We start from the raw sequence: 16,205 nt of genomic DNA, 5'->3' as shown, positions 1-16,205 counted from the left end.
ATTGGATGGCTACTGTTTCAAGAGGAAACAAGTGTTCATGGAAATTGCATTATTCACTTTCTGAAGTTAACTTTACTTGCATATTTTAATCAAAATATATTTTGTATTCCAAACTCAGAGATTTAGTTTAAAGAAAATATATTAAAAAAAAAAAACTATCAGTAAAAATCAGAGAATTTAATTTGAATGATTCCAGCTAAGTGCTTCCATCAAGATTTTAGAACTAGTGTATCTTAGTCTTTCAAGTTTATGGTGCATCAAACAACACATGAAGCTTTTTCTTAACTCAAAATTAGTTAATGATCATTGAAATTAATTAGGTGAATCCACTGAAATCCAGAAAGTATCCTTTCTTCCTCTGTAGAAGAAGTGCATTGTCAAAACCTTTAAAACAAAAATAACGTGCAATCTGGTCCGTAGCCAAGGACTTTGAGCTCATCTGTCTTATACTCTTTACCTCTTGTAAACAACAGTGCTGCTCAATGTTTTATGTTACACGAGTAACTGAAATGCAATGCAGTAAGTTTTAGCACACTTCAAAGGTATTTACAGAAATAAAGGGGAAAAAATAATACACCACAGATATAATTCCACGTAACTATCTACTTTGTTAACTCACTGCCTTGCAGAAGAGCAAAACCCTCCAGGGCTGGCCTTGACTGTGCAGTCAGGTAGGACAGAACACTTGCATCAGTATCTCCTCTTTCAACTAGTATTTGAGTAGTTAAGTTAAAAACAAACAAACAAACAAACAACTTCTTAACACAATAGTTACAATTTCAAATATCCTCTGGATATAAATTTGTCAGACATTAACAACCAAGAATAACAAAAACCAAACCAAAATGCTAAGGTCCCCAGTATGCCCACTTAAAGTCACATGTTTAAATAACAAATTTACACAATCCACACCTACATGACATAAGCTATTTCAAAAAGCCCAAGCTTACGTCTGCACTATAATATGCATCTCAACTTTGAAGTTAACAAAATGCATCCATCTACTGTTTTTGTGTTTTAAAACTTGCAATATACATGTAAATGAGCAAGAACATATTCCACAAAAATGTGAGTTCATAACAGTCCATATTTTCCTTGCTAGCCTGAAAAGATGAATGTTATTCTGGGTTGAATCTTCGCAAAGACATCTCGAGCAACGTGCATTTTTAGTCTTTAACAATGTGAAAGCAAAGCTCATTGCCATAAACAATAGGAAAAACATTAGTAGTTTCCTCCTTTAGACATTCATCTGTGTCCTAAGTTTGTAACAAGGAAGCAGAAGTGAAGTTCAGTTGCATTTTAGAAGGTATTAGAGCAAATACACAGAACAACTAACCTCTGGGCATTTCTCCAACACAAAGGCAAATTCCTTTATCCAAGAGCAAGATTACCTATACTCTCTGTTCCTAGGACAAAAAGTGCTAGGACATAAATCACCCAAGAAATCAGCACAATAAAAACGTTCCTGCCATGGCGCACCTCCAGGAACTTTGAGAATAAGCATTTTAATCACCTTTGCAAATCTGCAGATTCATCTTCCACTGTGAGATCTGTCTGTACCATCTCGTGTTTCAGTTCTCCGATTTCTGAGGCAATTGTGTCAATGAGCTAGAAAGGGACAAAAATAGTATGACGTCAAGTGAGTGGAAGAGGTGTGGAAAAGAAGCCCGGGCAAGTTTAGTCACCAGAGATTACAAACTTTTTTTTTAATCATATCCTATTTGGACTTCCCCTTGCAAAGGAAAAAGTAAGGCTTGGGAACACTTATAATTGTTCTTGGAGAAAGAATAATTCCTGTTTTGTGCCTGTACAAAACCTTCCAGACTGGTCAGCTTTTTTTTTTTTATTATTATTATTATTATTTATTTATTTTTTATTTCAGAAGGTACACTGAGCCATCATTACAGCATTTCAGTGGATGAATAGTAACAAAAACCACAAGAAAATGGGAACTGCTTTTCATATTAGGCCTTAAATTGCACTTGAACAGAAGGACTTAATTAAAAGAAAACTGCACTGTAACACTTCAGCGCATGTGGAACACAATCCTAACTCTGGACACTAGGTCAGGAAACTCATTTTGAAGTAGGCAAGATTAGCAATAAGGCTGCATACCGACAACTGTAGCATTGGCTAGCCAGATGTCTGGGAGATGCTTTGTTGAGAACATGGCAGATGTTAACTGTGAAGCTCACGAGACTCACTGCCTTGGACATTCATTGCAGCAACTGCATCAAGTTCGCTTGACAGGCAGCACAGTGACAACATATACATAAAGCTTTGTGCAGTGTTCATCCCTCCTGCTCAGAGTGGAACCTGATGAAAGGTTTGTAGTGATGTAAGCTCCACCACCACCCCAGCACCTCACAGCGAGCAAACTAAAATCCCAGCAGATGAAGCAAAACCAGCTTTCCACTCCAGTTAAAACAGTTGTCCTCTTCTCACCCATGATGCAGCCCTGTATAGGAGCACTTTCCAAGGCTTCTCACCATCAAGCAAGTTTTTTGATACCATTTTACATATTTTCTTCTACCTCAGAAATTCACACCCTACTTTATCATGCAGCTTTACTCTAATTCAAAGCTGCAGGCTCTATTAACACAAGGCCAACTACAATCCGTTTGTTTTAAGTGAGAATTAATACATGCTACATTAACACCACAGGCCTCTTCCTTTCAAGGTCAGCACTCCCCACAACAGTGCTGTACCACTGGTGATACCACTTACAGAGATCTTCCTCCTGCTGCCTCTCAAACACCCTGTGAGTCACTGCTGCGAGGCATGAGCAATGCCTTCCTGACCACGAGGAGCAGCCGTGAAGGAACCCGTGCTGCCCTGACAGACCAGAGCAGCTCTGTGCAGGACTCATCACTTCACAGGCCACACTCCCATCAGTACAGTGCCTCAAACATAAGCTGTGCTGATGGAGGGGGAGGCGGGACCAACCTCATGCTACGGTGTGCTGCCCCCAAACGCGGAGGCTCTGCTCAGTTCCTCAGGCTGGTGTGTCTGTTTGTCCAGCCCTCAGGAAGGAGGTGTATTCAGTTTGCTGAATAGCAGAAGGGTTGCTGCTTTGACATTGGGCTAGTTTTCCAGTGGTGTCTTGACCAGAACCTGCTCTCAGAGGGTGTGAGACAAGCTCCAGAGCAGACTGCAGGAAACAGAGGACAGCCTCAGGCTGGGAGCAAGCCTGCTCCTTTCAGCAGGTCACTAGATGCCATCAGCCCCAGGGTGCTGCCGCATCGCATCTCACAAGCAGCCTGGGCCTTTGGGCTGGTTGTGCTGCCTCAGAACAGAGACTTAGGCCCCTGCTTAGGCATCCCAAACTGGCAATGGCATCAGACACCCCAAACTCGAGAATCTGACCAGGAAGTGTCTGCAATTCAGACCATTCAGCTTTTTCAGCCATCTACTCACTAACAGGAAACATATTTTTGGACTGACACTAACAACAAGAAAATTAACTACCAGCCTCCGCAGGGAATAAGAAACCACACACTCCTATCGTGCACTGTATTCAGAGTGTGTGTATGGACATGTGACAACTCCCAGGTTATTTTAAAAAGAAAAATATGTTATCAGACTGACACCTGAAATTATGACAAGCTCTGCCAAGGTTTCAAGTCAAACATTAAAAGAATGAAATTTATGTAAAAAATGTAATAACCTGATTGTTTGGTGGCCAAAGACTTCTGTAAATCAGTACTTTTTCTTTAAAACACAAAGAACAAACTAGAGATGATGCGTATTTAACCAGTTTTTGGTTTCTCAGCAGCAATCCTTTTGTATCTGTAAGCAGATAACACTGTTCTCCCACTTTGTTTCATCCACTAATTGAGCTCTAAGTAACTTAATTCAAAACACAGAAGCTGATCAGAAGTCTAACAAGACAGAAAAATGCATTTCTCTTTCAAGCCGTGATTAAATAGTAGAAGCGGGAGGATCAGCTCTATCAGGTCTCAGTCTCTGAAGAATGATCTGTTGCAATCTGTAGCTGCAGTAAACACTCAAATTGTTCCATTAGTTTCAAACCCAAGTGTTTTCATAAACCTTCTTACAGTTAGTTTTAAATAACTAACAGCACTCTAAAACATTGACACAATGTATTTGCTATCAAGATATATGAAATACAAGTAAAAAAAAGTCTAATAAACATATGTTGTGAAAAATATACAGTACAAAGATATGATTTTCCATTTTTACATAACGAGTAACAAGTATACAGAAAAAGCAGAATGTTCTTTTGGTGAACAAAATCCATTCCAGGTCTAATTACAGCCTACCAGTTACTTAAAAATTTTCCTCTTCCATTTTAAAATCACATTTCATAAGTGACTGTAGTACGGATAGCCAAAGGGTTTGCTTTACTTCAATAAATAGATTTGTTTTTAAGTATCTGCTACGCCACCCTGGTCTTCATTTATAGTTAGATTTGTTCTAGTGCAATGAGGTAGTCAAATGTTCATACAAGCTACTACTGCTAAATAAGATACACCAATGAAGCAAGTCTCACTATGTTACCTACAGCTTTTGTAGTCTTCTTGTCCCCTCTAGTTCTCCTCAAGCTTTTCATTTCAGTTCATTTAAAACAGCTCTGTTTTAGCACCATTTACCTCTTTAGCACCACTTTTTGTGTTTTTTGTTCCTCACACCTTTACTTATGTCTTGGCACATACCCACATCTTCCCTGCTCCAGATTTTCTGTCCTCCATTCAGAAGCAACATGTTTTTAACCTAGTCCCTTTTACAAGTATGCAAACAAAACACTTGCAAACTTTAGCCTCAGAGTCAGGAGACCAAACTTTTAGGTGAAGTAGACAGACTTAATTAAGGCAGTATCCTTTTTGCAACAGACAAAGGCATTAGGTTTCCACCTTCCATCCTACTCACAAAACAGTAGGTTTGCTGTATGAAATCCTTAGAGTCTTTTGGGCAGCTGTAGAGGCATTCCTTCTTTCTGTCTACTATGAAGCTTTCAGTATTTTCATTTCTCCTGACCTCACACCTGCTGCAATAAGATAGCATGCAACACTTAGTACAGCAACTTTCTATTGATGTTAAAACATCCCCAAAATTGTACCCGAACCCAACTAACAGTTATGTTACTATTTGAACTGATGAGATTATAGCCTATTCTCCTTCAAGAACAGAACCTTCTTCCCGCAATAACAGCTAAAAATTATCTTTTCTAATGAATGAAGCAAGCCTCAGATTTTAAATCACGGCATTCCCTGAAGACACTTCATATTCACACTATGTGAGAGTGAAGTTTTTCAGTCACAAGCAGTTGTGAATATGAGCAACGTAGCTACCTCTAAATAAGTAAGTTAGGGCTTCCTGGTACGGCTTGCCAGGAATCACTCTGGAAGGAAGGTGCTTCTGGCTGGCTAACAGCACACAACACGAGTCAGAGCCCAAGATCTTGTTCTAGACAGCAACTGATTCAGAAAGATCAAAAGCTGTATTCAGTGTTTAAAATACAAAGTCATGATGTCAACCACTACGAATCTCACTATATTATTGAATGCTACTTGAGGATTTTATGTTAATGGAACAGACCGGCTGTAGGTATGAGCTTCTGCAACATGCAACCTTGAATAAGGCTGAAGAACAGACTTTGCTGAATTAGCAGTGTGACTCTGATCCCTGTGGCAGAGCCTGACTAGGGGATCATGAAGGACCTTAAGAGGGTGTGAACCCAGGGCAGTTGCCCCCATCTCCTTGCACTGTATGGAGCCTGTCAGAACCCAAGGATGATTACATTAACGTCTTAAAGAAGGTCAGTCTCAGAATAATCAAGCTAGGATTGACCAACTGTTCATTTTCAAAGGATTATCATCATTACCAAATAGCCTAAAGGGATTATGACAGTTTTACCTTGCAACAGATAAGTTTCTTTCAACATGGTCTGACTTCAGATTTCAGTTGTTTTCTTAAGACCCATGCACAGTGCATGGCAACCCCCTGGCTTCTTCAGAGAAGTCAGCCATCTGTAGAGAGAAGCTGATCTGGAATCACAGGGGGAGGAAAGTAGTGGTCCACCATCCTCCTCATGTCTTCTCTGGATCTGCAGTCATGGAAAGGCAGGGAGCTCAGACACCTCACGAACAGCCATGGACAGCAGCTGTCAGGCCAGGCCCACCCGACCCCGATCGCACACCTCTCCATGGGAGCAGCCACCTGCACCCAACAGCCCGCAGAAGGTGCAAAGATGGCACAGAGTGGGTAGCAGCTCCTTAGAGGCATGGGGGCACCAGGCATAGCGATAAGTAGCATGGGCAACACATACTTCAGCTTCAAACACAGAAGAGGGAAATGGTAAGCAAAGTGGAGCACCCCTCTGTCCCACACTAGCTTGCAAATTGCAGGCTTTCAGCACCAAGGCCCAGACTTCTTTCCCCACAAAACTTCCTATGCTGGCAACTGTACAGAGCTGGTATTCCCCACAAACGGGCTGCTGATGCATGACATAAAGCAGGACAGGATTGACTGGAGGTAGCTCCTCCTCAAGGAGGAGACTTCCGAACTTTTTACACCCACAAGACAAGCAGTAGCCACAAAAAAACATCACAGCAGCAAATAGGCACTGTTCTCTGACAAATCGGATCAGAGCAAGTGGCTCCTACACCAAGAGCTCACAAAACAAAAGAATTTTTCATTAGTTTTCCCTTGAAGCATACAGCAGGAGGAACAATGCACAGAAACATCCAGGGGCTTTCAGCCACCTCCTCAACACTTGCCTTGCTGTGTTAACTAGCTGTTAACTGCTTAGTTGTATTAACAATCTTCAATTGTAGTTGAAAAAAACAAAACAAAACAAACAAACAAACAAACAAACCACTTGAAATAACTCCATCCCCCCAAAAAGCAAACATCTTTGGGGACTCTGGAAAAGAATTCTAACCTAACCTGTACTAACAGCATGAAAAACACAAAAATTAAGGCTAACACTTCACAGAAACATTTCATCTGTCAGTTTGAACCCAGAAGACAGAACTCATCCATAATGCAAAGGCAGAGTTTAAATACTGCAGAACACTGCCGTTGTTTGGTTAGTTCTTTAATTCGCTTGTACCTATTTTTCTGATGTTTACCAACATACACTTCATCTTTGCTAGTTATTTGTAGTTGTTTTTGCGTATTTGCTATGCTTTGCTAACTGCCTTATTTATTTATTTTTTTTTTTGGTCTGGAAAAGGTACTTGTTTAAGATTTAAGTTACTGAAAATAAATTTTTTTTTGGAGTTGTAACAACAAATCTGAACAGCAAAAAACAAGCATTGTGGACATCTTGAATTTTCTCTGTATCTTGAATGTACTGTTTTCTTGGTGCTTTTTAATTTGCATGTCTGCCTTAAAGAGAACTTGTCAGAAGCTACTTTCTGCAGAGGAATTTTTCTGTCTCTAGTGCTTTTATATATATATATATATATATATATATATATATATATATATATATATATATATATATATATATATATATACATATACACACATATACACACACATAAAGTAAAATAAAATTTAAGAGCTCTTTAAACAGCATGCTTCAAGCAGTCTTATGCTCATGCCTTCTTCCACAGGCTCTCTTTTTGTGTACACCATGTATTGCTCATGACACAAGGGAGTGCATCCTGGAGAAGCAGACAAGCTGAAGGGCTGAGATCAAACCTCATCAAGCCTGAACCTGATCTATAGTCTCCTAGAATATGGGACACTGCAATCAAACTGACTCATCAGAAACCGGCATGTACCACACCTGAACAATTAATTTTTTGTTCCTAGATATATTAGATATATAAACAGTCAATATTTTCTGCAAATGACACTCAACGTTTCCTTAAATTATTTCTCATTAAAAATTGTTTTTAATCAGGAGAAGAGTAACCATCTTTTGCAGTTGCATCATTTGGGGTATTCTTGCAATTAACTGATGTACCAGCACCTGACAAGTATTTCCCATCAAATGCTGTAAAGTCTACTCATAAATGTATGACATAATTTCTGGAGTATTTAGGATCAACAAAGCTGCTGGTCATTATAAAACGTATGTGATGCTTGCATGACTTGTGTTATACAGGATGAGCTTTTAATTATACATTTCTACAAAATGCTGGAAGGATACTGGGTGTATAATAGTATTAGAGAACAGGCATTTCTGCTGCCTTTGTTTTAGTGGAAGGCTCAGACTGAATTCTTTAAACAGATCTCTCTGTTCATAAATTGTGTGATGCCTATTTTGCTGAAAATGAGAAAACTCACCCACCGGTTTCAACAGACTTGAAATCAAGTCCATAAGAGGCAGTGAAAAATGACTGAAGCAGACAGAAATACATTAGAGGCCCCTGCCAGCGCAAAACAACGTAGATTAGAGCTAAGTCTTAAAAATCTACCTGTAACTGAATCCTTCAGAAATATGAAATAAGCATCACCTTGCTTTGCTACAGAAACAAGAGGCTTTATAAATGGAAATGTATCTGGAAGGATGACATCATCGCAAGTGGTAAGGTAGTTAACAGTAAAACAGAAACAAAATTAAAAAGAACTTGTGTAACAGAATAACTAGCCACTTTTGTGTCTAATGTTTTCTCTTTTTGGTTTATTTCTGAAAAAATACTGTTCTGTAAGTTGAAAAGAAACAACAAAACCACTACTGTAAACCCAAATAATTATTATGACTCAGACAGCATGAATTCACAGAGCAGTCAGCATGATATTCCCTAGCCAAACCTATCCTTAACATCAGATTGTCACAAATACCCATGTACTAACTGTTTACATTCTTAAAATCCATGAATGAAATAACAAAATGCAAACACCTTAAACAACGTTTCCTTTCATAATGCATCACGCTATGATTGTCAACTGATGCCTCCTTCAATAAGACTGGTCCCAGCTTTAGAAACTGGCAGGGGTGACAATGTAACTACTATACACAGACCACAACCATAATTATCCACAGCTCTCCAGTGTTCTGCCACTGAACACACACATCTCAATTCTACATCTTTCAGAATGTGACATGAGCAGCAAAAATCAAAACAGCCTCCGAGCTGCTCTCCAACATGTTCATGAGAAGCAATGAGCCCTCAAGGTGCTACAGGCACCTTTATGAAGCTGCTCTGTCTACACACATCATTGTTGTGCAGTGGGAAGTACAAGACAGAGACAGGGTAGGGCCTCTCTCTGGAGCTCAGCATAGCTACAGGTTGCTTTACTCATTCAGCTCTTGAAGAGTTTCTCAATTGAAAGCAGAAGCCACCACTTCGTGGCACTCAAATTCCTGTCTTCAGTACTGAAATGTAAATAAGCTTGTAAAAGCATTAACAGAACTGCGATCTTTAAAATCTTTAATGCAATCACATTAAAAGAGTCAACCAAGGTGACCACTGTAGAATGTTTCCAAGCTCTATGCTTAAAACAGCTAAGAAGGAAAGCATTTCTAATCTGGCAAGGGGATACAGGCTAAAGACAACAAGGATCATCATCAGAAAGGACAAATGAGCTCCAGCACTTATCCAGCATCTCATTTTTCATTCTTGCTGGAGACCTGCATCCTCTTTAGCATTTCATCTTTTCCTTCCTGTTTTGATAAGCAGAGCATAGCAACCCTCAAAAAGCACCCTGTGTGATGAGATGGCGAAGTGCCAGAGATGAACCAAACTGGGAATGCTATTTCTGGGCTCATCTCTACATGTATACAATTAGATATTTTGATATGCGGCTGCAATTGCTGGTTATTTTACTCAGTGAGCTATGGATTTCTGAGACCACTAACACTATTCAGCATCTCATTCATCTGTAAACAGCAAAGTTTTAACTGATACTTGATTTTGGTACAGAATTTAGTGGTGTAAAGTTTCTGATGCCAGTTCAGTACTGCTTGCAATTTAGTAATATTTTGATGAGAAGGTTGATTCAGTAAAAAGGATGTTTGTCAGAGACATGTATTCTGTTCCTTGTTTTACCACAGGCTCCCTCTGTAGCGGCTGGCAAGCGTTCCAGGCCCCAAATTACCCAGCCTAATTCCATCTTGGCTTCCCTTTTCCAGTTTGCTGGCTGAGCCTTCATCAGTTGTGAGTACTAGGAATAACAACTTGGAAGAATTTACCCTATAAAGCACACAGACCTTCACGTTTTGTAAGGTGGGGACAGTACTGTTTTCCTGGTGTAGTAACAACTGGGAGAATGAATGCAAAAAAAAAAAAGTAAGAGATGGTTAGAAGCTACAGTAGTGGGAACTATTTAAGAACCAAACAGGAAAGGAAAGGTGGAGTTGCCTACTGGTAGTTGCTAATAACCTTTCTCATAAAAGTTACTGAGAACCGTAAGATACTCTTTTTGAGGATATAAGTGTCCTGAGAAACTGTATGCCAGCATGCTAAAGTGTTGGTTTTTTTTGCAACTGTAAATGAACATGTACAACATAAGATACATGTGTGGAAGCATGCTATGCAATCTGGGCACCTGGGAGAGCATTGTGAGGTAGAGAGCAGAGTGGGTAAAAGCTGTATCTTAATCACCAGGTCTCCTAAACACAGCAATACAGGGCAAATTAAATTAAACAAACTCAAAAATAGCTACTCAAAATTAGCTATTCTAATATATTCTAATAATGCAGGAAAGGGGAAGGATAAAGGTAATCTACTTGTACAAGTGCACAAACATACATGATCTGTACAATGCACAGGCGATGGATACACTGATTGCCTGCAGTTTCCAATTTGACATCAGAGGTTTCAAACACAAATACAGGCTGGGTGGAAAATGCATAAAAAGCAGCTCTGAGGAGAAAGACCTGGGGGTGTTGGTTGATGAGAAGTGCAACATAAGCCAGCAATGTGTGCTTGCAACCCAGAAAGGCACCCATACCCTGGGCTGTACCAAAAGCAGCGTGGCAGCAGGGTAAGGGAGGGGATTGTCTCCCTCTGCTTTGCTCTTGTGAGAACCCCCTTGGAGCCCTGCATTCGGGCCTGGGGCACAAGAAGGATGTGAACTTATTAGAACGAGCCCAGAGGAGGGCCACAAAGATGATAAAGGGGCTGGAGCACCTCTGTTACGAAGCCAGGCTGAGGGAGTTGGGGTTGTTCAGCTTGGACAGGAGAAGGCTCAAGGCAGACTTTACAGCGGCCTGCCAGTGCCTAAAGGGGGCTGCAGGAGAGCTGGGGAGGGACTTTGTCAGGGAGTGTAGGGACTGGACAAAGGGTAATGGCTTTAAACTAGAAGAGGGTGGATTTAGATTACATATAACGAAGAAATTATTTACTGTGAGGGTGGTGAGATGTTGGATTTTTCAGAACACTGTGGTGAGCTAAACAACAGCTTCTTTGTTTCAAAGAAGATGCACTTCAGCTTTAAAAAACAAAACACAATACAAAAATGACTGAAGAACACATTGAGAATGTGAAGGTAGTATTTTTGTGATTGTTCAGATTACCCACACGAGGAGCTCCACAGGTTTTTTCTTAAAATAGGCTATGAAACTAATTTTTAATCCAATAATGGAAATCATAAACCCATATTGTAACTTCAAACTACACAAATCCAAATTATGAAAGCTCTAACATTGTTATGCCTGCATATAATAAAGCTTATGTTCTCAGTATCACTGGCAAAGAATGCCACAAGCTGTTTTACACCAAATACTCTATTCAGTATACAGGAAAACATACATGTGGAATAAATGGGTGGTAATTTAACTACAACTAATACTTGTAAGAAGAGATCCTCAAAGAATGCTTCTAATTTTACAGAACTTTCTACATACCACAGATTGTACTGCACATTCTGCAACATCAGTTTCACTTAAAACCATGCACTTTGTGTTTTGTATTGGTCTATTAAGTTGCAAAACTCAGTGAAGAATAATGTAAACTAAGGCAAGTTTTCTCAGGAAAGGGGTGTTGGTGTTTTTTTTTGTCAAAGAAAAAAAAAAAGACTTTTTACTGCAACCTAGAAAATACGCAACCTAGTGCTTCCAAGCAAATGCATCTCTTCCTATCGGAATAAATGAAATACCGTATTTACCTTAAAGAAACTTCCTCTTTTGTCCAAACAATGAGCTTTCATCGTCAAAGACGACATCGTCCCTGGGAAGACTCCACTAAATGTCTTGAAATCCTAAAAGCAGAGACATTTTTAATAGTTAGTCCAGTCTGTAGGAAATTCCTTTCTAAGCCACAGAAACAGTCACAACAAGCCTTCTGCCAAAACCCTTTCTGTCAACAACATGGTACCATTTATTTCGTACCAATGCCATTACATATCCTTTTAGTCTTATTTTTCCATAAATTGCTTCAAAAAGACAGTATTTGAAGTTCCACATTTCTCCCATCTCTTCACAGCTGATCCTGTAGATCTAGGATGATGTTCAATGTGCTCATTAGAAAGGAATGCTAAAATGTAACAATTGCTTTGTTTGTTTGCTTGACCTTAGCCTGAAGTACAAATATAACAAAATGTTAGATGTCACTACAATCCACCCTGAAGTCTCATAGTATTGGTGGGGCTGACTGAGAAGGAGAAAGAAAAATTACCCACAGGGAAAAAAACACGTTATCATAAGTTAGAAAAATACACCCCACTCCATTCCCCCCCCCCAAAAAAAAACAAACAAACAAAAAAAACACACACCTGCTTGAAGTTATTAAAATGCAATTAACTTTTCTGAGGGTCACGTTCAAACCAGAAGCTGAAGATGCAGTTAGGAAGAAGCTAAACTGAATGAACAGTTTAATATATGGAAGAGCATTACAACATGTAGGCAGCCCTTATGCACATAATGAGAAATATCACAGTGGTGATCTCTAGCTGACTAGCAGAGCTCCTCTCAAGTCACAACCAATTCACATCAGTAACTTGTAAGTAAACGTCAAGTTAAACAGAAACCAAATTCCAAGGCTAAGAAGTCCTTCTAGGATTTTTAACAGCAAGCATCAAACTAGCCTACTCTCTCCCTCACTCACCTAGTCCACTGACAACACAGCAGTGGTTATGTTGGAAGTTCCAGTTACCCAGGGGGCAAGTATTGCATACAGAAGGCATTACGGGTGAAGGTAGGGCTGCTGATTCAATACAAACTTCAATGAAAATAACTGGCTGGGAGCAGCGGTGAAAAACAAGTTCAGTGGCATGGCTGCAGATGAAACATGAGCAAACAGCAGCAGCTGGGCAAGAGAATTCTGGGCATAAAAAAAAACAACAAACCAACACCCCTCCTGCATTATGAGAGGGCATCAACAGAGGTGAACAGAACCAAGCAGGAAGGAGGAGCTTGAAAGACAGAGGGTTTAATTGGAAAGCCCTGGCAAGCACACACACTGGAAAGGGTGAGAAGTAGAAGCAAGATAAAAACATTTACTGGTTTTATTGGTTTTAAGATGTAGCAGAAAGTTTAACAATGTGCACCCCCTTTCCAGAGGTCAGACCACAAGAGCACTAGAAAAGGTTACATTTTTCCATTGTCTTGTTAGCAAGCAGCCATGTTGGGAGCCAACCTCTTTTCCAGGCAGAGTTAGCAGACTTTAAAGGTCAGAAGAAAAACCCAGAATGCTGCATTGCTATGAAAGCCAAATGCTAGAGGATGACCCAGAAAGAACAAAAATAAGCTTAAAAAAATTAAAAATCCAGATCTTCCTTTTAAAAGTCAACATATTTAAAGGAACACATTCTTGATGAGGCTCTAAGACACTGCCATCTGGGTTGCTTTATTAAAAGTCTATGTAACTTGATAGAGCCAATCCTACAGAAGACTGAAGTCCAGCAAAGTGGGTGGGACTGCAGGTGCTGTTAAATCATCTGAGACACAAACTGTGTCCTTGTCTGTCACAAGCAACAGGGCCAAGGAAAGCCAGGTACACAACAGTCCTTCCGCTCTGGGGAATACCAGACATTTCATAGACTTCTCCCATTTGATACTGGGTATTCTAAACAACATGAAGCTTGGCATACAAGAGGGTTTTAATTATACAATTATTATGTTTTCTTTTAATGAATTCTGCAACTCTGAAATTTGCACCTGAAATGCTGAAGGTAGAGTGAGACCCATGAAACCCCAAAAGGAAGGAATTACAACAAAAATGTGATTTTCTAAGTTCATGCTATCCTCTTAATGACAACATTAAAATCAGCTCCATGGGCATGGATTTCAAATGAGTTGCATTGGGGGGGTTATGAGCAAGACCATGTATCCGTTTTGCCACCTCTATTCTCGGTCATTCTTCAACCCATTTGCAAACAATGTCTCCTTCACAGGATTTTTTATTATTATTTTTTTTTATTTTACCACAAAGATGTCTACATGCAATCTCATTACCAAAATAAGACCATGCCAAGACTTCTACAGATATTTCAAAACAGATTCAAGTTTCCACACTCAAACCTACAGAAGAATGCAAGCACACAAACTCAGTTCCCTCAGGTCCCTTCCGAGAACGCGTCTCCAAGTCAGAAGAAAGCCTTGGAGATCACTGCTGAATTCGCTGGATGAGGTTCTGAGGCTCTACACTCTTCCAAAGTCATTAACATCAATGTACTACTGTTACTGTCCCTATGACTGTAATTCTGAGCCTCAGCTGTGCTCAAGGCCCTGCCCTTCTCAACTCTCTAGAGCCAGTGAACGGATCCATGCCAACAGTTGGCATTGCAGCCAGATAAACAGATTTGCCTGGCCACATCCCTCAAGAATACAAGGGGGAAAACTGCAAACAAACTAAGCCTAAACTGAATTACAACAATTCTGCCAGACAACAGCCTAAAAAATCAGAAGTTATACTGGGCTAAACCCACATCACGTAACGTATTAAAGCCATAAGAGCACAGAATAACACTGCATAACACTGATTCTCCCAACTAGTCAGATAATCACAACCTTTCTCTCAAAATAGTTTCAGCTTTTCTACAGGCACTGATGAAATTGATAGGAGGAGGAAGCTTCTGAATAGGTTACCCAGAGACCCTGGGAGAAGCACTCTGATGCAGTGAGCAGACTCTGGTGGTTTGTTTGCTCCTTCTGAAGGACACGCTTGGACGCAGTCCCTTAAGGTAACACGCAAGCATGCACCTCCACCATCTTCATAGAATCATAGAATATCCTGAGTTGGAAGGGACCCTTAAGGATCATCAAGTCCAACTCTTGACACTGCACAGGTCTACCCAAAAGTTCAGACCATGTGCCTAAGTTCACAGTCCAATCTCTTCTTAAATTCAGACAGGCTCGGTGCAGTGACCACTTCCCTGGGGAGCCTGTTCCAGTGTGCAACCACCCTCTCTGTGAAGAACGCCCTCCTGACGTCCAGCCTAAATTTCCCCTGCCTCAGCTTAACCCCGTTCCCGCGGGTCCTGTCACTAGTGTTAATGGAGAAAAGGTCTCCTGCCTCTCGACACCCCCTTACGAGGAAGTTGTAGACTGTGATGAGGTCTCCCCTCAGCCTCCTCTTCTCCAGGCTGAACAGGCCCAGTGACCTCAGCCGTTCCTCGTATGTCTTCCCCTCCAAGCCTTTCACCATGTTCGTAGCCCTCCTCTGGACACTTTCCAACAGTTTCATATCCTTTTTATACTGTGGTGCCCAGAACTGCACACAGTACTCGAGGTGAGGCCGCACCAGCGCAGAGTAGAGCGGGACAATCACCTCCCTTGACCTACTAGCGATGCTGTGCTTGATGCACCCCAGGACACGATTGGCCCTCCTGGCTGCCAGGGCACACTGCTGGCTCATATTCAACTTGCTGTCTACCACGACCCCCAGATCCCTCTCTTCTAGGCTGCTCTCCAGCATCTCATCACCCAGTCTGTACATGCAGCCAGGGTTTCCCCGTCCCAGGTGCAGAACCCGGCACTTTTTCTTATTGAACTTCATGCGGTTGGTGATCGCCCAGCTCTCCAACCTGTCCAGATCCCTCTGTAAGGCCTTTACGCCCTCATTTGAGTCCACAACTCCTCCAAGTTTGGTGTCATCAGCAAACTTGCTCAAAATACCCTCTATTCCTACATCCAGATCATTTATAAAAATATTGAAAAGTACTGGCCCTAAAATGGAGCCTTGAGGGACCCCACTGGTGACCGCCCGCCAGCCTGACGCAGCCCCATTTACCATAACCCTTTGGGCCCTGCCCGTTAGCCAATTGCTCACCCATCGTATGATGTTTTTATTTAGCTGTATGGTGGACATTTTGTCCAGTAGGATCCTATGGGAAACCGTGTCAAA

The 16,205-nt window shown here is 40.8% G+C and overlaps 1 protein-coding gene across 18 annotated transcripts in view; it reads right to left on the bottom strand.

Moving 5' to 3' along the window:
- The window catches only part of RIN2 (Ras and Rab interactor 2), a 299,965-nt gene that overhangs the window by 33,846 nt on the left and 249,914 nt on the right, over window positions 1-16,205 (bottom strand). For 17 of the 18 annotated variants that reach the window (XR_014317184.1, XM_082756878.1, XM_082756889.1 and 14 more), the window contains 2 exons: window positions 12,028-12,120; window positions 1,514-1,608 (listed from right to left, as the gene is read on the bottom strand). Coding sequence is in view for 16 of the 18 variants with exons in the window: in XM_082756878.1 (XP_082613004.1) it covers window positions 1,514-1,608; window positions 12,028-12,120 (188 nt within the window). In the remaining 2 variants the exon portion in view is untranslated. The remainder of the gene's footprint in view (window positions 1-1,513; window positions 1,609-12,027; window positions 12,121-16,205) is intronic. The other variant, XM_082756884.1, reaches the window with a different exon arrangement.

This window comes from Aythya marila (assembly GCF_965140915.1).
Source record: "Aythya marila genome assembly, chromosome: 3".
Lineage (NCBI taxonomy): Eukaryota > Metazoa > Chordata > Aves > Anseriformes > Anatidae > Aythya > Aythya marila.
The sequence above is the reverse complement of the archived record's forward strand: the minus strand, read 5'-3'. Positions and strand labels throughout refer to the sequence as shown.